The sequence below is a fragment of the Peromyscus maniculatus genome, chromosome 15 (assembly GCF_049852395.1).
Source record: "Peromyscus maniculatus bairdii isolate BWxNUB_F1_BW_parent chromosome 15, HU_Pman_BW_mat_3.1, whole genome shotgun sequence".
NCBI lineage: Eukaryota > Metazoa > Chordata > Mammalia > Rodentia > Cricetidae > Peromyscus > Peromyscus maniculatus.
Genome location: NC_134866.1, coordinates 6,170,571 through 6,193,899, shown reverse-complemented (window position 1 = coordinate 6,193,899; position 23,329 = coordinate 6,170,571). Strand labels below are relative to the sequence as shown.

The window sequence follows — 23,329 nt, the reverse complement described above, 5'->3', positions numbered from 1 at the left end:
GAATTGATCTTATAAAGAGAGCTGATTGGATCTTGCCTCGAATTGTACGGCAAAAACCCATATCTGGAGTTCGTACATTTTATACAGATGCCAACAAAGAAGGAAAGGCAGGTTACAAATCAGAAAATTTAAGTAAAGTGGTTCAAAGTCCGTATAATTCAGTTCAAAAATCAGAATTGTATGCTATTCTGTTGGTATTAATGGATTTTTCAGAACCTCTCAACATAGTAACTGACTCTCAGTATGCTGAAAGAGTGGTGTTACATATTGAGACTGCAGAATTTATCCCTGATGCTTCAGAATTAACTTCACTATTTATTCAATTACAAGATACAATCAGGAAAAGGAATCATCCTTTATATATAACTCACATTCGATCCCATACTGGTCTGCCAGGCCCTCTAGCACAAGGCAATGAAGAGATTGATAAATTATTGATAGGAAATGTGCTGGAGGCCTCAGAATTTCATAAAAAACATCACGTTAATAGTAAAGGTTTAAAAAAGGATTTTTCCATAACCTGGCAACAAGCCAAAGAAATAATAAAGAAATGTCCTACTTGTTCCTTCTACAATCAGACGCCATTACCAGCAGGATGTAACCCAAAGGGTACTCAGAGAAATGAAATCTGGCAGATGGACGTGTTTCACTTTGCAGAATTTGGAAAATTGAAATATGTACACCACACTATCGATACTTATTCAGGATTTCAATGGGCAACTGCTTTGAGTTCTGAAAAAGCTGATTCTGTAATCACTCATTTGCTAGAAGTTATGGCCATCATGGGTATACCTGCACAAATCAAAACTGACAATGCTCCATCATATGTCTCTGTTAAAATGAAACAGTTTTTTGCTTATTACAATATAAAGCATATTACAGGCATACCACATAATCCTACAGGTCAAGCAGTTATAGAAAGATCAAACAGAACTCTAAAGGATATGCTAAATAAACAGAAATGGGTAACAAAAACCCCCAGAAATAGACTGCATATTGCTCTTCTAACTTTGAATTTTCTGAATGCCAATGAGAAAGGAACAACAGCTGCAGAGAGACATTGGATAATAGAAAAAACTACAGAATTAAATCAACCTATATACTTTAAGGATGTGCTGACCTCAGAATGGAAACCAGGGTATGTATTACATTGGGGACGTGGTTTTGCTTTTGTTTCTACAGGAGAAGATAAGCTGTGGGTACCATCAAAATTGATAAAGGTTCGATTTGAACAAGAGAGACCTCTTAATTAGAGGAGGTGATAGTTCATCAACCAGCATGAACATCCAATTTAAACTAACTTGTATCAATAAAACATGCCTTTTCATTTCATCAGATAATAACTTGCCAAAAAGGAACATCCCCAAAATTAGTCTTGGGGAAAGGTTTTTGTTTTTGTCTTTTAGGAGAATGAAGGTTAAGGAATCTGAAGAACACTGGACAAATGAGACAACTGAAGAAAAGGGACAAATCATCTATCCCAAGAAACAGAGTGAAACGGTGTATGGGTATATATTATCTAAAAAAATTTTATGTCTTCCTAAATGTTTGTTTCTGCTTTTCTCTAAAGATTTAACACTATTGGTCTTCTAACAGTCCCAGTTCAATTAAAATTTAAAGCTGACTTTGGAGTTGGAGAATGGCTCTCTCCTTCTTTAAAATCAAGCATGTTGTTAAAAGGAAAATGCAAACTCCCTGTATCATGCCAGAATAAGAGCCATCTTCTGCTATGGTACAGGACAAAAGCAAAATTAATTAAGGGACTATTCTATTACTAATCTCAACTCTTTGATTCTATTCTGATTCTTTAAACTTTTCTCAAAGTATAAATTTTATATCAAAATTTACAAGATTAATAAATATATATATATATACATTTTAAACTTTGTTAAGATATGAATGGTCACATAGAGTACTAACTAATTCTAGAAAAAAGGCTAGCTGCATATATATGTTTTTGTGTTCGAGTCTCTTATCAGTTTTCTGCAGGAAATCACGGCCAGGCCTAATATCAACTGAAGTCTCCAGAAAGAAGATGGGGCCCCACAACAACAACAATTCCACGTGGACAATAATAATATCATTAAGCTGACAAACATCATCCATAGATCAGCTTTGAACTACAAGGTGCTCAGAGCAAATTTGAGATGACTAGCTGAGATGATCCAGTCTCAAAGACTACTTGAATAAGGACTTGAGATAAACCCTCAACTTTGGTATTATACACAGACTGGATAATGAAGGATATAGTTACCTCTCCTAGAATTTGACAATTAACCTAAAATTTTTCTTTCAGGATAAAGAAAACTTCGCCCATACCCAGCAGGAAGCAATTTTAAGAATACGACGCCCACATTCCCAAAGAGGTGGTGTGGGGCGGGTGGTTTTTTGGTCTTTTTAATGGGTTTTGGGTCTAGGATAATTTTCAGTATTTAGGGGGGTTGGTTACAAGTTATTGTCAAGGGTTAGGAAAAAGGCTAAGCAAAGGAGATTAGATTTAAGGTTCTTGTTAAAAAAAAAAAAAAAAAAAAAAAGAAAGAAAAGAAAAAAGACAATTACTAGTTTTAAATACTTTACATTGGATTGAATTGTTTTATATTGTACACAAATTTGAAACTGATATTGTTAGAAAATGCTATATGTATATTTCTAATTGTATTAATTCCATCCATTTAACAATGTAATGCAAATTTCTGATCCTTGAATGTTATTATTATCAACTATTAGGATATAAAGAAATGAAAGCTAGTAGTTAGACATTATCATAGAACTTGTAGTCATATTAGATATGTTTTAAAAATTGAGCAGAGATGTTTTAGACAGGTCATCTTCAAACCCTTCAGAGATCTACAGAATATGGCATTTAAAATGTTTTAATAACTTAGAAAAATTTTTCTTTTTTGAGACATGTCGGCTCCTGGCAGTACCAATCTACTTTAGAGAAAATATGGGCATTGAAGAAACTGCATATGGAGTCAACTTTCATTCTGGCAAAAGTTAGCCACTGGACAACAAAGTATCCTCGAATCAACAGGACAAAATGGACAGACAGATCACGAAACAAGGGACTACTGATTCTTGCCAAAACAAGTGTGGTTATGGCTTTATCAAAAGGCATCTTCTGAGGCCAGGACAATATGGCCCCATCCCTGAAGTGGCCTTCGCATCCGGAAAAGGTACGGTGCCCTTTTCTTCGAAGGCAGCTTAACAGGCAGAGGGCCGATGGATTCTGTTGTACAATGGAACAGCAGCTGAAAGCTCATGCCTCTCAAAAGTAGACTGGCATTTAATAGAGGGATGTGGAGAAGAAGGGGATGCTGAGATGAAGCCATATATACACAGCCAAGAAGAATGGACAGCTGAATTAAAAAACTGTCAACAATTTCCAGAATTTAAAATCCTGAATCATGACAGGACACTAGTGGAATTCAGGTGTTTCTGGTACGTGGACTGCTCTCACCCAATGTGAGGTTGAACTGTTGACCTTGTGTACATCCTACTTCACAAATGAGTCTGTCAGATACACTAAGCCTATAGGCTGAAGATGATGCCCCAACACTGCGGAGAAACCTCAGGTGACTGCCCAGGCAGCTGGCTGTTTCTGTCAACTCACAAAATTTTTTTTTGGAAGTTGCTTGCATGCACTTCCTGTTTTTATTTTTGTTAGCTAATATTATTCCCTTCTTGGGTCTCTGAGGGAGTTGAAGATTAGTTAGTTATGGTTGAAGATTAGTTAGTTATAGTTGAAAATTAATTAGGATAGAAAGTACATTAGATACATCTTGGAATTATCAAAATAGGATAGATAATGGAATTATTTTCTCTGATTCGTCAAATACCTGTTTAGGTATTTATTACTTGTATATATTGTATATAGTTATTGTACTTTTGTATATAGTTTTTCTTTTGTTAGTCATAACCTTTTGCTTTTTTTCTTTTTATTAAAATAGAAAAGGGGAAATGTGGTGGTAATCTAATTGTATTGAAATATTATTTTGATTTGTACTGAAATATTAATTTGATTGTATGTTAATAAATAAAGTTGTCTGGGGGTCAGAGCTATTAGAGCCATAGCAAGAGTGTGGCGGTGGTGGCACACGCCTTTAATCCCATAGATATCTGTGTGTTCAGGGTCAGAGCTATTAGAGCCATAGCAAGAGTGTGGCGGTGGTGGCACACGCCTTTAATCCCATAAGATCTCTGTGTGTTCAGGGATACAGCCAGCATTGGAGACATATGCCTTTAAGACCTAGGGGGCTGTACATTCAGACAGTGACGAGGCAGTCATGTGTTTGGGTTTACAACCAATGAGAAGGCAGAACAACATACTTTAAAAATACGAACCGAGAGGAAGTAGGTCTCTTTTCGCGAAGCTGGGACAGCAGGAGGAAGGGTGAGATTTTAGCTCTGAGCTCTGACCTCTCGGCTTTCTCTTTTACATTGTTTCTGTGTTTCTTATTTAATAAGACGGTTGGTTACATCTACAGGAGACTGATCATCAGTGGAGCTGCCTGCAAGTCATGCACTGAGTTGTAGGCATGCAGGTAAAAAGAGTTCAGAATTTTAGTACTGCTGATTCACCTGTATATGAGTTTTCCCTGTTTCTGTTCTTGGCCATTAGCTCAGGCCTATCATTGTCTAGCTCTTAGTCTTATATTTAGTCCATTTCTATTAATCTGTACTTTGTCACTCGGCTCATGGCTTATTGGTACCTTACATCTTCCTTGTCCCGGCAGTGGCTGCAGTCTTCCCTAATGCCTTCCTGTTTCCTCAATTCTCCTCTCTGTTAATCCCGCCTATACTTCCTGTCTGCCTACTGGCCAGTCAGTGTTTTATTTATACAGAGCGATATCCACACAATTGTCCTGTTGGTAACCAGAATAAACTCACTGATTCCTGGAAATATGGAGTATAGTAGAATCTTTACTGTGTTTTTCATTACAGCCTGATGTGACATGAGTAAACTTTCTTTCTCTTCTTCATTAGAAAAATCACAGAATGTAGTGTCTTTTTAATTTTTGTGAGACAATACATTCATAATCTGTGGCTCATTGTTTCATTGTGCATATATCCCCTGTTGGAGAGCATAATATCCGGTGGGCACGCATGGTCCTTGTGAAGTAGCAGAGAAATTACATATTTATCCACAATAGGAGGTAGATAAAGGTAAGTGGGAATAGCTCACAATTACTATATAAAAAGCCCAGTCTCAATGACACAGCTCTTACAACAAGGCCACACCTCCTAATCCTTCCCAAACAGTTCCTACCAAGTGGTGCCCAAGCCTTCCATTGTATGAGCCTATAGGTGCCATTCTCATTCTAAGACCACAGTGACTTTAAATTTATAGACTATGGGACATCCGCTGTAATTGTCAGAGAGATTAAGGTCAATATTGACAGTCCTTGACATTGAGCCAACAATAAATGTGCTTTGAGCCAAGACCATATTCATGGAAATCTCTATCTTGTGAAAGTGAAATTTCACTTGAATGATGAGAGACCATTGTAGATGTTCGTGTCAAAACTACACTTCTAGGAACGTTTCTTAGTGTCAGAACCCAGAGACAAAGGAAACATTGCTATGGGCTCTGGCCATATCCCAAGATTGAAGCAGAATTGTCCACATTGTACTACCTCTGTAGACACTGAGGTGCAACATGGAGGTCAACATGGACCTTTGCAGCAGAGTTAAAGAGAACTGATTCACAATGAAACATGGAGATGATAGCTAAGTTGTATTTGGAAATCCATCCTGTACTCATGACAAAAACATATCAAAGTCTAGACAAAGACTATCTGTTCTTCAGAGCACAGAGATAGAAAGTTTGAGTTGACACAATTGTTTGGAGTCCACATAACTTCAATCAGGATCCTCAGTTGCCATGTGCATGATGTAACAAGATGTGGAATCTCCCACTGCATTTCTGTCTCACTTATTCTCACATTTCCTTGTTAGATGATGATTCCTCCATCTGGAATGTCAAGTGACCACTGTCCCAAGGCATGTTGAAGCCATAATCTTGTAAGCACTGTGGGATAAGCAGTTGTTTGTATTACAGAGTCAAGAGACTTTGGAATTTGACTGTCTTCTGATTATTAGAGTCTAAACGGACATAGAGAAATAGATTTCCTCTCTTAATAAGAGGTGAAAGTGAAACTCTCAGAGGCTGCCAGGGTAGAGGTTATGGTGTATAGTAGGGTATTTGATTGTAAAATTCCAATAAGATTATTTGATATCTTTGTATTTTAGAAATAATAAGTTTTGTGTCCTGATTTTGAGAAACTGAGGTAAATCCAAGGCAGAAGCCATGAATATCAAAATACTGTCACATAGGAATCCTTTCAGCATCAGAGAGGAGGAAATTGCACACAGCAGATGAAATCTCTGCAGAGGGAATTCCAGCAATGGATAAAGGTGAGGTGTCATTATACACTCATGTTTGAGCCAGGACCTGTGTCCCTCCACTTTGGAGAGGAGCAGGTTGTAACATGAGCTCACAGCACACCTGGAGACAAATACACACCTTTTAGGTCACTTGACACTTAAGAGAGATTCAGCAAAGCCTTGTGACCTCATGAGTATGTGAGATAACTGACTACATACTAGGTATGGTTCAGTGATGGGAGCTGTTATCAAGATGACATGATGAATAATGCATTTCAGAAAGGATCAACTGTGCTAAAACTAAAAGTCCACTAGGTCCTGGGATTGGCAAATATTCTGTAAGTTGGAACATGTTTTGGTTCATTGTGAACTTAAGAGATTATAGTAAGAGGGAGGAGGCACATTCTGAGTGATCAGAACAACTGAAAGAGTGATCAGTGTCACTCTGAGTACACTGGGAGTGAGAACAAATCAATAAACACATGGACTTGGCCCACACCTACTTAATTACATCACACACTGAAGAGGGATCATTGTCATGTGACCCATATCTGTCCTTAAATTTGTGATAGGCTGGTCTCTTATGTATGGCTAAGGAAATGACTATTTTGTCTTACACAAATTAGATTCTGACTATAATATGTTACAGGACTATAGGTCAACTTACAGCCTTATGTATAAGAGTAATGCTTTTATAAGTCCCCAAACTGAGAAAATTTCCACAGGAATTGACAGATATTGCAGAATGTGGGAAACTATACTGAGGCTACTGAACAATGTATTTCTGTGTAACAGGATAAACAATATATAGAGGGAAGACAGAAACTGAGACTGCAAACAAGAAGGAGGGGTGATATAGAAAACTGTTTGTCCCACAGTCATTAAGACATGGTTGATGAACAGCAGAATCCATGTACGTGGAAGAAGTTTATAGGGCTGAGACGTGTTCAAGTAAGCATAATTGGAATCAGGACAAGATGGGCCAACCCTTGGTCCATCTATTGTAGCGACCATTATGTGTCCTTCTCATTCTAAACCACAGTGACTTTAAAGTTATAGACCATGTGAAATCAGCTGTAATTGTCAGAGAGATTAACTCTAATATGGGCACACCTGGCACTTTGTACTGACCACACCTAAATGTGCTCTGAACCAAGAGCACATCCGTGGAAGTCTCTGTCTGGAGAAAGTGCAATTTCATTTGCAAGTTGAAGACCACTGCAGGAGCTCAGACTCAAATCTGTACTTCTAGGAAAGTTTCTCCAGGGTCAGCACCCAAAGTAGAAGGAAACTGTGCGATGGGGCTGACACTGTCCCAAGATAGCAGAACATGACAGCACTGTCTACATTGTACTAGATGTGTAGACAGGAAGTGCACCCTGGAGGTCACCATGACTCTCTGCAGCACTATTAAAGAGATCAGCCTCACCATATAACTGGTCAGATGTTCAGTGTCCCTCCTAACTGTCCCTGTGAGGTCACACTTCATGGACCATGGTGATCGCTAAGTGGAATTGGAACCCCACCATATACTCCTGACTCAACTATAGGTAACTGGACTGTTTAGATAGTTTAAACTATCTGTGCTTCAGTCCTGAGTGAATGACCCAGGACCAGTGACCCTTCACTAGGGAGGTAAGCATGAGATTCTAGCACACAGGTGGTGAATATGGACCTGAGTGTGAAAAACCATGGAGACACTGGTAAAATTCTAGTAGAGCTCTCACAAAAACTAAATGGCTCACAGAGATTACTAGTTGAAAGTTTTCAAGGGAAAGAAGTACAAGTGGAAAACTGAGATGGGTTATGGGAGATCTTTGCAAGTAAGTGTCAGAGAGTTGGACATTTAACTTTGTTCAGTGATTATACCATCTCTGTATTCCTCATCAATACACTGTAGGGATTCCAATGTTCACACAAAACTGTTTTCCAAATTGTGGGGTCAAATCCATGTATGGCTCACACAGAGTGTCGGTACAGAGGAACATGATTATTTATTTATTGTTTATTATTTATTTATTTATTTATTTATTTTTTATAGGACAGCATATTCAGACAAAGCCCACATTATACTCAACTGCTTTCACGCATGTTTGTTTTGTTTTGACTTTCCCTTTTGCTTAGATACAAGGTCTCTTTAAATTTCCCAGTCCACATCTGGCCTGTGGTGTAGCACTCCTTTAATGTCAGCACTAGGAAGGCAGAGGGAGACAGATCTGTGAGTTTAAGGCCAGTGAGAGTTACAGAGAAATTTCCCAGTCCAGACCATCACCTCTGGTCCATTTGTCAAGGAAACCGCAGAGCAGCTAGGAGCAAGGATTGACAGATGACGGCTGGTTTGAAAATCATCTTTAAAAGGCACTTCTCATTCCCACATTAGTGTATTGCTTCATTACTTTAAAGTAAAACAGTGTCAACGTGTTTATTTTTAAACGCTGTAGTAAGATTCAAATCATAACATATGGGCCATAACTTTACAGGGCTAATATTCCTGTCAAAGGCTCGACTCACACTCATGTTTCTTATGTTGTGGATCTGGAGGTGAACACCAGGCTCCTGCCCCAGGGATGTCCTGCTGACTCAGCTTCTTCCTCCAATAATTTCCAGCAGGAAGCCAAACTGGAATTCACAAAGGGGGAGAGGCCACACCTGGGTTCCCACAATTCTTTCGCATAGACTTCTGGGAAATGTAGTCTGCGGCACTGTGACGTCACGGCGAGCCATCCAGGAAATTCCCTCCCGGACTTGAGTTCAACGGTGTGCAACTTTCCCAAAGTTGTGCGAGAGTCCGGCCTGCTGTACGTTCCTCTTGCGTCTCTGATCTCAAGGTTGGTCCAGGGTGCAGCGCAGCCTGAGGCACTGTGCGGGGTGCGGGGATCCGTCTTGGAGGGAGCTGATCTGGGTTCGGTGAGAGAGCGCAAGAAGCTGCCATGGCTGCTGTGCTGAATTGGCAGGATCACTAGAGGTTGCAGGTCAGGGCTGGGGAGAGGGCGATAGGGACTGTGCCCTGAGTGATTTCTTTAGGAAGCCGCTTGCCACTTTTGGCTTTTGGTCAGGAGAGCTGCCTGGTAGCGCGGAGTAGATGATAGTGCAAGTCCAGAATTGCAAACTAATGACGGTCAGCTGACTGCCTGCTCCTGAGGTGGAGCTGGGAATTCAGTGAGCAGCTTTGGCGGGGAAGCATGCTTCTCTAGCTGTGCCGTTCTCACATGGATGCTGTCAGATTTCTCAGAATCTGTAGAGCAAACGGGGTCTGGTCCTTCCTGAACTCTGTAGCCGGCCTAGTGTAACGGTCTTGAAGTCTTGATTATGATCTCTGCCAGTTTGAGAATTATAGAGAAAAATTTCGAGGTGAAACAAAGTTCACATGTGGGAAATTCTGGAACCAGTCGACAGATCTGCCAGAATCCGCTGCATTGGAAAAGCTTTGACTGGGGTGAGAGAACACACAGCCTGTACAGAGAGAGAGGCATCAACTGCAGGAAGAAGTGGTTCTGGCGAAGATGTCTCCGGGTCTCAATTTTTGGACTGGGTTTTCTTAACTTTGAAAGGTCTTCCATTCCTCCTGTAGGGTGGACCACAGTGGTTGTGTCAACATGTCTTGATCTTGTCTTGAAGTGTTGAGCTAGTCCATAAGCAGGGTGTCTAGGAACAGATCAAAAACTCTCAAGGCCTTGGGTTCCAGTACCAGGCTTTTGTGTCAGGTCAGCAGGGTGAGGAAGAACTCACAGACTGTGTGTATTCATGTGATTTAAAGTAAACAGACTTGTGATAGAAAAGAAACTTCAGTCTACTCTATTGCACATCCCTGTCATCTCCTCATTTGTGAAGGGGAGACAGGACATTCTGATCCTCCCATGCTTCACCAAAAATTCAAGGGTGCCCAGGATACCTGATTCTGTGTCTCAAACCATTTAACTTCATGGTTATGAGAAATAATTTCTGTGTTCATTTCATGTTTCTTACAGTGAGCACCATGACAAATCCATGCAATCAGCACATTGCTGACTTAAGAACTATTTGTTTTTAACTTCTGTTGACACATTTCATATGTAATTTAATGTTTTTTCACTAACATACTTTTTTTTGTTGTTGAAGACATTAACTTTTGGAGATTAGATAATTGTTTGCCTTTACTGTGAGGAAGAATTCTCAATGCCCTGCTTAAATATTCCTGTTTGTAGTGATTGTTCATTCTTTTTGGACATTAATCTTTGTTTGTCACTTTTATGACCTGATGCTGATTTCTTCTGGTTTCACTGATTATTTCCAGTTTAGTTTGCTTCTTTCATATCTAATCTGAGACTCCATTATTTCTTCATTTCCATTCTGCAGTTCTTGACTGATGTGGCTGCTCTGGTTACATTCCTGGGTCTTTTTCTGCAGCTGCAGCTGGGATGCCTTCCCCTGTCCTTACTCCAGAGGTTCCACTGTGTGCAGATGCTTCTTACAGTGAGCCAGAACAAAACCACTTCCTCCCTGTCCTTCACATGGGCACTGCCATATCCAACCAGTAAAGCAAAGTGCTAATGTTGGTTCCTGCTCTTCACAGGTCCAGTCTAGGTCCCCTTGTTGAGCAGTCCTGTCTCTTTCCTCCCAGGCGTCTTTCATTGTATTCTAATGTCAGTGTGAGGGAGGGAGTTCCTTGTGTTTACAACTCATGAATGAACCCTGCTGTGTTAGACATGTCATATCTGGAAAACTCTGGAGGGGAGGTGTGCTGGGTGAGGACGTTCAGTTCCTGCTGATTGATCTACAGGACTATGTCAGAGGCCATGGAGAGACATTGCAAGGTTTGAACAGGGGTCAAACACATATGCCAGGAATAAACCTGAGCAGCACAGATTTTCATTACATTGTCAGTTAAGGTTATAAAAGTGGCTGCCATAGTGTCCTCCATACTCATTATCAAATGCAGCAGCATGTTTGATTGAAATGTGTATGTGGTTCCATGACTATCATTTTGAATATCTGCATTTCTTTGTTCTCTTCTTTGCACTATCTATATGAAATTAAGTCAAGCGTTTAAGTATGAACATCCCAAATCATTATGGGTTACACTCCGCTACTGGTACTTTAGGAAGACTCAGAAGCAATACATGGACTGTTAAAATCCACAAATACATCTAGACATCTAATGTAATAGGCAAAGCTGTCGATAGTATTTTGAAGTTTCAATTATAAATATGTAATTCATGTTTCCAGAGCAGCTACTACATTTGGTCTCCACAGTTTTCATGGCTTATTCCACTTTTTGAGTTATATATTGCAATATATGGTGGATTAAGGCAAAAATCAATGAGTTTTTCATGCCACATGTATGCAAGTATAGAGCCTGGATGGAGATCTAGGAGTTGGGACTTGATGATGTGTGTAATGTGTATTTTAAGCACTATGTCCTTTGATCAGGACGTAGGCTGCTCTGAGTGGAAGGTCACTACTTTAGGAACCTGATCAGGAATCCAGTCTTCCCTTTGCATCTGGCTTGGACTTCCCACCAATCTTCAGTTTTTTCTGATTTTCTGAAAAGGTGTCTCTGAGGATACTGACAGGAGATGCAGCAGTTCTTAATGTATCTACTCTGTCCATTCTGTTGTTTTAGGCTTGACTCTAGGACCAGTCTCTATTCTCTTTATATTATATATATTTACATTAATATATTATTGCTGTTAATATATTAATATTATTAATGGTTTTAATTAAACTAAAGTGCAGTATCATTTATTTATCTTTATTTCAGGAAATGCTGTCCTTCTGGGATGTGGCCATTGAGTTCTCTGCAGAAGAGAGGGAATGCCTGGAGCCTGCTCAGTGGAATTTGTACAGGGATGTGATGTTGGAGAATTACAGCAACCTTGTGTTCCTGGGTGAGGCTCTCATCCATAGTGAATTCTTATTTCACCATCAACATGTAGCTTCCTCACTTTGTATGGTATCTTATGGGAGCATTTCAACAGCCATTTTCATATCCTTTGTTTTCAGAAAAATTAAGGAGATTGCTGTATTAAAAATCATTTCAGGACTGGTGAGATGGCTCAGTTGTTAAGAGCATTGACTGCTGTTCTCGAGGATCAGGGTTCAATTCCTATCACCCATATGACAGCTCACAACTGTCTGTAATCCCAATATCTGACACCCTCATGTTGTGTGATATTTTTATTGTGTTCTGACAAATAAAGCTTGCTTGGAGTCAGAGGGTGATGCTAGCCACTGGCTGACCATAGACATTCAGAGGCTTGTACAATGATGGACTGGAAGTTCCAAGTAAAAGAACACATAAACAGTCTTGTTCCTTTTTTATACAAATAGGTCTTGCTGTGTCTAAGCCACACCTGGTGACACTTCTGGAGCAAAGACAAGACTCTTCAGATGTGAAGAGACAAGCAGCAGCCAACGTGCAGCCAGGTGTGTAGGAATGAGGGGTTTGGGGCCAGGGTTGAGGTCCAAATGTCCCCCAGAATGGTAGGCTTTCCCATCACCTGGAACATGACACTGTGGGAGTCATTCTTTAGGTCTGTCCTTCATGTCTTTGTTGTCGAAGCTCATCTCTCAGAAGTGTGTGATGCTTTAAGTCCTTGAAGCTTTGTATTTCCCCAAGTATTACTCACTAGCTGTGCTTCTATTGACAGTGACTTCCAAGATTTTTCTTTTTGTTCATTCTCCATTGTAGTGTAAGACTCAGGGAAAGAGAACTCAGTGCTGGTTAGACCTAGAGTCATTTAGTTTTAAAGTTTGAGAGCAGTTTCACGCCCGAAAGATCTCTACAACAAAGTGAACATGATTGGGTTTATTAAGCCACACTCAAAATTCCATCACTGAGTGGCAGTGAGGCTCAAGAGTTCTGGTGATTAGAACAATTGGGGTCTGGGGAGCAGTTGGATAATTTAAGACAAACCGGAGTCACTTTGGACAGTTCATTCACCACTGATCTTAGGGAAGAGTCAAAGTATTAATACACTGTAGAAGGCATTATATGGGGCTATTAGGGGCTGTTTTGTGTTTTTCAACTCTTTACCATCAGTTGGTTCAGCAGGGCCTGACCATTAGTCCTGGGAAGAACAGCACAGGATGCGCTACAAGGCCTTGCTCTGTTAATTCAGGGATGCCCATCCAACCAGTTCTGGGGACAGTGATTGTGCGCCTCTCTTTCATGGCAGTCAGTAGATGTAGGCCTTTAGGTGAGTTGTAAGGCTCCATGGTTTTTTTTTCAAGTTAATATATGTATCATATATTAGGTCTAACGGTTATTTGAACATATTCCCAGTCACAACTTGTTAGAGAAATTAGAAACTTTTATGTATAAATCTGATATTCACAGATATATCAGAGCTAGTAAAATGTTTTGTTTAAGATCCAGTGAGGGTAGCTACTGTGGCTAGCTCTATAGGAAGCATTATAGCTAATATTACCATGAGTTCAATGGGATGAAGAGATCTTGTGGTCCCTTCTTCTCAAGGTTTTCTGTGGATTCTCAAACTTCCTCCAACTGTATATTTTCACTGGCTTTCAGATTTTTTTTTTTAGAGATTTATTTATTATGTATACAGAAGAGGGTGTCAAATCTCATTACAGATGGTTGTGAGCCACCATGTGGGTGCTGGGAATTGAACTCAGGACCCCTGGAAGAGCAGTTGGTGCTCTTAACCTCTGAGCCATCTCTCCAGCCCCTGGCTTCCAGATTTTTAATGTGAGCAGGGCTGAGGAATGTAGGCAGAGTTTTTTTGTGAGGACCATGATCAGCTCTGTCTGCCAGCAGCTCCCAAATAACCACTCAGAGACTTAATATTAACTATAAATGCTCAGTCGATAGCTCAGGCTAATTAATAATAGCTCTTACATTTTAAATTCACCTATATCCCTAATTTATATGCTTTCATGTGGCAGTACTTTTTCTCTATATGGCATGTTTATATCTTTCTCTCCTGCATGCTGGTTTCTTCTCTGCCTATGCCCTTCCTCTTCCCATCATTCTCTCTGCCCAGAAAATCCTCCCTAGCCATAGGCCAATCAGCTTTTTATTAACAATGAAAGCAACACATCTTCACAGTGTGCAAAAGGATTATTCCACAGCTTTTCTCCATTTTTATCTAAATAAAAAGGGAGATTTTAATTTTATTGTAATAAAACTGTATATAACAAAAACACTTGTCTTGTAGTCATCATAGCTACAGTATCCAGTTACAATATTCATTTGTATTTGGCAAATTTAGAGAATATATTTTATTATCTATTTTATCTTTGTGAGTCAAAAGTTTCATATCTAATTTACCTTTCATTATAACTAAGGAAAACGTTAAGTCTAATTATTTAGTTTTTTACTCTATCAAAGACCCCAACATGGTGAAATGTTACCCAGACAGGGACATCTGGCATCCTGGACAGTCACTCAAAGTTCTTCTGTAACATTGGGGCATCTTCTTTGGCCAAAAAGCCTAAAATATTTAACAGACATTTTTGAGAAGCAGTGAATTTTGAAGGACTGTCTGACCTTGTCTTGGGAAAGTGTGACAGTCAGTGTTTTTGTGTCCTGCTGGTCCAGTTTGGACAGTATACTGTCATCAGTCGAGGCAAGGGCCTTCAGGGTGAATTCTAATTGGTCTTAATAATAAAAATCCAAGTCAGATATTGGGGTAAATGCCGAAAGATCAGAGAAGTAAAGGAGCCAGCCACTAGAGAGACTTCTTATTTCTTCCAGATCCTCAGGCTGAAGGGGGCTTAGCTCTTATCTCAGCTGGCCTTATCACTTCCTCTCTCTTCCCAGCCGTATCACTTCCTGTTTCCTCATCCAAAGTGCTAGGATTAAAGGTGTGTGCCACCACGGCCTGGCCTCTATGGTTAACTAGTGGCTAGCTCTGCCCTCTGATCTTCAGGCAAGCTTTATTTGTTCAAGCACAAACAAAGCATCACCACAAGGGCAGTTTCTTTGTCTACATAGGTAGCTTTTGCCATAAAGAAAGCAACCCCCATATGTAGTTTCTTCAGTGCCCATCATCTTGTGTGAAGTAAATTGGCGCTGTCATGAGCAGACATGTCTTGCTTTCAAGAAAACCTTGTTATTAAAACATTTCAAATGCCATTTTCTGTAGGTCTTTGAAGTCTTTGAAGACTATCTACCTAAATATATCTGTTTATGACCTTGAAAACATAGCTAACATGACTATAAGTTTGATTATTATAGGTGACTAACTACTAACCTGTATTTTTAATTACACATTAAATTTTTAAATGAGCAGCATAAACACAATACCCCAAACAAGAGTAGAAATATACATACAGTGTAACAAAATTAACTTCAAATTTATATCAATAAACCAAAATCTATACCAATGTGAAATATTGTGAGATTAATAGTTGTCTTTTGGCTTAAAGTAAATTCAATAATTTACCCTTTTATCTCATCATTTCTATATCACATCCCCCTTTTTCCTTTAGAAAGAGATCTTTAAATTTAATTCTTTTGTTTAGCCTTTTTTTTTTTTTAAATTGAGACCAATAAAATCTTATAACCAACTCCTCTTAGATGATAATAAACACCCACAACCCATGTCTTAGGAAGGTGGGAGTCATTCTCTGGACTACTTCCTGCTATATGTGGGCACTGGTATCTTTGGGGAAACCTTGAGAAAATCCGAATAGTTGTTAGGCCTTGGCTGGAGTAGTCTGTGAGGCTGGATCATCTCAGCCAGAAGCCTTGAAACTGTCTTTGATGCAGATGAGGAAACTGCAACAGAGGTGCACTGAGATTTTTGAATCATCTGGGCCATCCATTTTTATTGGTATCTGGTCTCCTTGTTCTGAAAATACATAAACTTTTAAAGGTATCATACATATCTGTGTTAATACAAGTATAGACTCTGTGTTATACACAAGTTAGCCAAAGATGCTTTTTTGTTTTATATTTGAGCAGGTAAAATATACGTCATGCGTTTCTAGTTTTTCTAGGTTTATTTCTTTATGTTTGTAGCCAGGATTTTTCAGGGTTTCTTCCTCAATCAAACCTGATCCATATCAGCATGGAATGAATCCACAGCCTCTCATTTCCTGTGGAAATAAAAGCATAACCTCTCTCCCAAAGTAACATTTTTTTTTAAAATCAAGACATTTTAAAAATATACAGGTTGGTTTAATCCAGCAGCAAGTTTTCATAATCCAGTGTGTCTTAGCAGCTGCTGATCCTTCATTAGCAATCAAAGCATCCAAACACAACACAACAACATACAGAATCCAGACTGTATTTCCCATCTTTATGTGGCTTTTTTCTTTTATATTACTTGACTCCCTTTTTAAGGACCTTTACTTTATTATTTAAAAGTATGTATATATTTTCATGACTGTCTATACCTTTTTACTTTTTTTCTCCCAATATCCTTTGAGCATTCTTAAATACACTGTAACCTACTTAGAGATTTTTTTTCTCCATCTGGATCTGTCTTCCCTGATCATCTGTAACCTTTTCTGTCTGCATGAGCAAAACCCCAAACACATCACACAGTGTGCTTGTGGAGCTCACACTGGGGGTTCAAATCTCTACACACAGCTACCAGGAGATGCATCTCTGTACTGCAGCCCACAAGAGAACTCGAGACTAGCAAGCCACATTTGGCTCCCTTTTTGCCTGTTTAGAACCTTTTTTAAGCTCGTTCAGGTGTTATGTGGATGGGTGTGCACCCGGTTCGAATGCCATTTATAGGTAGAGTTTTCCTGTCCCAGTAGCTGCTCCAAAATAACCAAAACAAAGACTTAATATTCATTATAAAGCTCAGCCAATACCTTAGGCTTATCGTTAGCTCTTAAAGTCAAGATATTCAAAATGAACCGATATTTCTTATCTAACCTTTGCCACATGGTGGTAACTTCTTTCAACACAGTATGTTCGTCTTGTTTCTGCATCTGCTGGCAACTCCTCTTACTCTGCCCTTCTTCCCAGCATTCACCCTGCCCAGAAATCCTGCCTAGCCATCAGCCAATCAGCTTTTTATTAATAATGAGAGTAATACACATTCATATTGTATAAAGAGATTGTTCCACAGCAGAGGAGCTGGTCCCAGATGTCTCTGGAAGGTAACTCAGAATGACTGCTCTGGGGGAACTTTCACATCCACCTCACCTCCTCCTCAGGCCATATTGCTTTCTTTTCCTGATGTCGTGGGTCCACACATGGCACAAGCAACTTAGTTTAAATGAGTGCCATAGTTCATCCTGCTGTGCTGACTGGACCCGTGGCAGAGCCTCTGTCATATATTATCTACCACTTTGCTGAGGACTCCTTACACAATCAGGCATTGACATCTCTGCTCCGGGATTAGCTTTGTTAGGAAGAGGAATGAAAGCCAGGGGACAGGGCATGGCCGTTTGAACTAGCATGAAGTTCACATACCATTTGGGTAGCAGGCATAGGTATCAGGTTCTCCTGAATATAAGATCCTCAACTATCAGTTCAGGAGACATGGAGTACAGAAAAATTACAATGAGTGTTTCCATTGCTTGGCACATTGAGAATGTGGTGCAGAATCTAAGATCCTCCTCAGAGTGATAGAATCCACTCCATCTTGTGGAACATGAGAAGTGATTCATCTTCCCTACAGATAGGGAATAGGATTTCCTGGTCTGGCTAACAGGCCAGAGGGAGACAGGAGCAGCAGACACTGACAAATCCTATTCCCCATGCATCCTTATCCTGTATCGAAACTAGAATGCCATTAATTTCAGTAGGACTCTGTTCCATTGAGGGTAAGTGTGGTATTTGATTCTGGTTGTGTCCTGCCATTCAAGTGTAGTGTAGATTGAATTCTTTTTACTCAAGCATTCAATTTTAATGACCAGTTTTCTGGGGTTTTTTGTTGTTGTTGTTTTTGTTTTTGCTTTTTTAAAGACAGGGTTTCTGTATAGCCCTGGCTATCCTGGAGCTGGTTTTGTAGACCAGGCTGGCACCAAACTCAAAAGGATCTTTCTGCCTCTGCTCCTGAGTGCTGGGATTAAAGGTGTATGCCACCACTTCTGGCCCAATAGCCAGTTACTTTAAGTACATCTGATTTTAATATTATTCCATAGTAAGGAAAAAAGAAGATGAACTTAAATTCATTTCAGTTACCTGCTTTAGGCTTAACTTTGATGACATGTACAGAGGACTGGATAATGGAAGGTAGGAAATTTTCTCTCCCTCTAATATTGTGTCTGTAAATGAATTATATTTGTATTTAGCATGAATGTGAACACAACTCTGGGCACACTAAGTATATTCCACCATTGATTAGGTGACTCATCATTAGCTATTCTGTCTTAGTTACCTTTGTTGTAACAGCTTACAATTAAATAGTGACTCTCATCAGTAAGACTTGATAAATGAAGTAATTTATATCTGTTAAAAATTTCACACTCTAAAATTATGATTGTTGAATTGAAATTCTTTTATACCAAAATAAAATTTAAACATAAATACATTCCATGCAGGAATTGGGCACTTCAGTCTCTTGAACCCTTTATAGTGTACTGTATAAAATGTAAATCAATCCTGCAGACCTTCTATGTTAAGTAGCTTGTATCATCGTAGAGAATACCATAATGGAGAGCTCAGTGCCAGGCATGAGCAGGTTGAAGAGAAATAGACATGGAGTTTCCCAGACCCACTAACACAGCCTCAGAGAGGACGTTGGCACTGCCCATGGAGGACAGGCAGGAGGACAGAGGAACCCCACAGCGTCCAGTAGCCTTGAATCCACAGTGAGCTCAGAGAGTGGCTGACCCTCTGTTCCACAAGGAGGGTCAGGAAAGGTGACAAAGTGTAAGGTCCAGAACAACAGCAGAGAGAACAGATGGAGTGGACGATACAGTCACTCCTTCAGCATCCACAGAAATGACATACGGTGTGGATTCAATTGAAAATGTATCTATTACCTCTTTAGTAAACATCTTTACTCTTAGAAGTAGGCCCTCGGGAGGCAGAGCCAGGTGGATCTCTGTGAGTTCGAGGCCAGCCTGGTCTACAGAACGAGATCCAGGAGAAGCACGAAAGCTACACAGAGAAACCCTGTCTTAAAAAACCAAAAAAAAAAAAAAAGAAAAGAAAAAAGAAAGAAAGAAAAGAAAAGAAATAGCCCCAGGAAAGGAGTCCCTGTCAGGTTTTTTACCAGAATCTGGACCAGACAAAAATACCCACACCTACCCCATTGGAGGACCAGAAGGACAGTGTTGGGTTTTGTGTCAGGAAATGCAGTGGTCATTCCCACACTCTCCAACCCGAGTTTAATTGGCTTTATAAAGCCAAACCCACAGTTACATCAAACCACACACAGGCCAGGGGCCTAAAATCCAAAATGGTTAGTTCCATTGATTGACACAATTTGTTTTATGTTGTAAAACTGTGGATCTTCCAAACCTGCCAGTGAGGCTGTGTGAGAACATTTTAAGAGTAGGATTGTTCAGTTGGGGAATCAGTTGGTTAAACTCAGGAAAAATAGAGTTACTTTGAATAGTTCAGTAACAGACTCTGTACTATTTTCTACACATCTGAAAATTGCACACATTTCTAAATACCTAGGTGTGAGACCATTGTATGAACCTAACTTCACACATGAGTTCTTTCATGTCACTTACACACATGTTGAGGAAAGGGACCCCATCAGCATTGTTTGTTTTTGATGAAGATATCTTCTAAAGTTTTTCTTTATCACGCACTCAGTAATAAAGATTTAAAATGCATACCCTTTGATATTCATATATATATTCAAAGATTAAAACTCTCTGTAACTAGGAGTATGCACTTAATAGCTCACCACTAAGTTTTCAAAGTTTTATGGGTTCAAAATTTTTTTCTTTACTCTGCAATTTGATATTATTTTGGAGGTGTATATAACCTATAATCCTTGGTTATACATTCCCTATATATTTTGGTGGATAGATAGAACACATTGGTAAAGTACATAAGGACAGTGTAAGATTACAGAATATCTACAAGCTCTGCTCTGTGAATTTCTACTTGATGGGAAAACATAAGCTTCTTGTTTTTATGCCCTGTTCACTGTCTATGTAGTGCTCAATACCTGTTTAGTCTTAGAAATACATAATTTTATTGTCTGGAAATGGTGGTCTACTGATCTACTTCACTGATCCCAGCACTGGGGAGGCAGAGGGAGATGGGTCTCTAAGTTTGAGGACAGTCTGGTCTAGATAGTGAGTTCCAGGACAGCAGGGTCTATACAGAGAAACCTTGTCTTGAAAAAGCAAAAACAAACCAAAAAGGAAATCAGTCGTTTTGTCATCTATTCACTGACAAACGTTTCTCAGCAAAATTTGTGTAATGCACAGGTGAATTTGAAGTTGTTTTTTTTTTAAACATGACTACATATGTTTCAGGTATATATTTTCTTGTCATCTAAATAAAACATAAAACACTGTACTGAATTTTTGAGCTATAAATTTAATCTTTTTTGTGGACCATCTACTTCTTGTGCAGCATATCTTTTGTACTTTCCAAAATAAAACTCTATGTGGAGGATAAAACATTTTGTACTTAGATGATGACTCAAATTCACACATTCACAATTAACTTTCTCTTTTCTAGGCTTGGTTACTTTATAATTTTAGGGGTGTCTGCCTATATAACATCTCTTGTTTAATGGGTTTATTTCTATTTGTAAAGTGCCCTTATAACTTACTTAGCTATTAAACTTTGAATAATATGCTATTATATCTATGTTCTATTTGGTTGTATACTTATTCTAGTAGAAGTATACATTATTTCTACCTACAATATTTTATCATTCATGCTCAGTGTCTGTAGGGTTTGAAATATACTGTAGTTTCTCACTGATACTTCAATATGTATGAGTAAGTGTTTTCTTTTTAAAAGATAAGTATTGCCAGGCGGTGGTGGCGCACGCCTTTAATCCCAGCACTTGGGAGGTAGAGCCAGGCGGATCTCTGTGAGTTCGAGGCCAGCCTGGGCTACCAAATGAGCTCCAGGAAAGGCACAAAGCTACACAGAGAAACCCTGTCTTGAAAAACCAAAATAAATAAATAAATAAATAAATAAATAAATAAATAAATAAATAAATAAATAAATAAAAGATAAGTATTGTAAGTATGAAGAATATTTCCTAACCTTTGTTCATATCTCAACTTTTACTCAACAGGAACAACACCCAATGATTATAACATTTACAAGAAGGCCATTGATTGTAAATCACTGTATATTCCACACCAGAGAATTCATACAAGGGAGAAACCCTACAAGTGTGAAGAGTGTGGTAAGGGTCTTAGTTCTCATAAAACACTTTCCATACACAAGAGACTTCATACTGGAGAAAAATCCTACACATGTAAAGAATGTCATAAGGCCTTCAATACTCGTGCATCACTTTTTATACACCAGAAAAATCATACTGATGAAAAATCTTACAAGTGTGAAGAATGTGGTAAATCATTTTACTATCCTTCAATGCTGAAGCAACATCAAAGAATTCATTCTGGAGAGAAACCCTACAAGTGTGAAAAATGTGGCAAAGCTTTTTATGATCCTTCATTCCTGAAACAACATCAAAGGATTCATTGTGGAGAGAAACCCTACAAGTGTGAAGAATGTGGCAAAGCTTTTTATGAATCATCATTCCTTCAGGTACATCAACGAATTCATACTGCAGAGAAACCCTACAGGTGTGAAGAGTGTGGCAAGTGCTTTTGTTCATCTTCATCTCTTAGAGGACATCAAACAATCCATTCTGAAGACAATCCCTACAAGTGTGAAGAGTGTGGCAAAAGGTTTTCTTACTTTGTACACCTCAAACAGCATCAGACAGTTCACACTGGAGAGAAATCTTACAAGTGTGAGGAGTGTGGTAAGTGCTTTTCCTTATCTTCATCCCTTAGACGACATCAAAAAACAATTCACTGTGAAGACAATCCCTACAAGTGTGAAGAGTGTGGCAGATGTTTTTACTCATCTTTATCCCTTAGAAGACATCAAATAATCCATTCTGAAGATAATCCTTATACATGTTTACAATGTGGCAAACGGTTTTCCTATTCTAGGAGTCTTCAAGAACATCAAACAGTTCATACTGGAGAGAAACTATACAAATGTGAGGAATGTCACAAAGCTTTTCGTTACCACTCAGGCCTTAGGAAACACAATAGAGTTCATACTGGAGAGAAACTATACAAGTGTGAAGAGTGTGATGATGTTTTTCCTCATCTTCATCCCTTAGATGACATAAAAAGGAAAAAAGAAAATTCTGAAGAGAATCTCTAAAAGTGTGGGTAATGTGATAAAGACTGCTAATTTTTGTATCCTTACTCAACATATGATATAGTTCATACAGGAGAGAAATCCTACAAACGTTCTTAAATTTTTATCTCTTCAACCCTTAAAACACATTAAATGATTCATTCTGACTGTAAACTCCATGAGTGTGTGAAGTGTGGTAAAATCTTTACTAATAATTAAGATCTTATTCAACTCAAAGGAATCCATAGTGGAGAATATTAAGTTAATTATTTTGAATGTCAACAGGAACCTCTAACTTACAATAGCACAAACACTAAGAATGTCATCAAAAAAGAGCAGAGACTTCTCTTTGCTGTAACATCCAACAGTTTGTTCTAGCAATGCGTTTGAAACTTGCCTTGATTAATGAGTTTCTTTATTCTGCAACCATAAATGTTCCATGAAATTTTCACCACGTTAACTTTCTCCACTGGGTTCCTGGAATCTGAGATCTGGGCTGTGGCATAGTTACTGTTGTTTTTCCCAGTGGAGTCATCCAAGCTCCTGTAATATCTCCCCTTGGTGTGTAAGAATCTCTGTCTCTCTGAACTAGCAGGTTTTCACCCAGTATCTGGTTCCAGAATCCTTATTGGTAAAATAGAAGGATAATGACTTAGTTAAAACTTTGAGAGAGCCCTTCTAGTCTAAGGCCGCAGCATCAAGGCAGCAGCTGCAGCTGCA

The 23,329-nt window shown here is 39.0% G+C and overlaps 1 protein-coding gene across 3 annotated transcripts; it reads left to right on the top strand.

The window, feature by feature from the left end:
- Window positions 1-9,084: 9,084 nt before the first annotated feature.
- Window positions 9,085-22,783, top strand: LOC102908514 (uncharacterized). 3 transcript variants are annotated; one of them, XM_076552288.1, is made up of 6 exons: window positions 9,085-9,215; window positions 12,128-12,254; window positions 12,697-12,792; window positions 18,488-18,529; window positions 21,519-22,220; window positions 22,414-22,783. In XM_076552288.1, exons 2-6 carry the CDS (start codon window positions 12,131-12,133, stop codon window positions 22,587-22,589), a joined length of 1,140 nt encoding a protein of 379 aa, XP_076408403.1. In that variant the 5' UTR covers window positions 9,085-9,215; window positions 12,128-12,130; the 3' UTR covers window positions 22,590-22,783. The 3 variants fall into 3 exon arrangements, with proteins under 3 accessions (XP_076408403.1, XP_076408401.1, XP_076408402.1); XM_076552286.1 differs by having other exon boundaries at window positions 21,519-22,783; XM_076552287.1 differs by lacking the exon at window positions 18,488-18,529 and having other exon boundaries at window positions 21,519-22,783.
- The last annotated feature ends 546 nt before the right edge of the window (window positions 22,784-23,329 follow it).

Coding starts and splice junctions, on each gene's coding strand:
- LOC102908514 (XM_076552286.1), top strand. CDS start 12,131: ATGCTGTCCTTCTGGGATGTGGCCATTGAGTTCTCTGCAGAAGAGAGG. Junction 12,255..12,696: donor CAGCAACCTTGTGTTCCTGG/GTGAGGCTCTCA, acceptor TTATACAAATAG/GTCTTGCTGTGTCTAAGCCA. Junction 18,530..21,518: donor AGAGGACTGGATAATGGAAG/GTAGGAAATTTT, acceptor TTTACTCAACAG/GAACAACACCCAATGATTAT.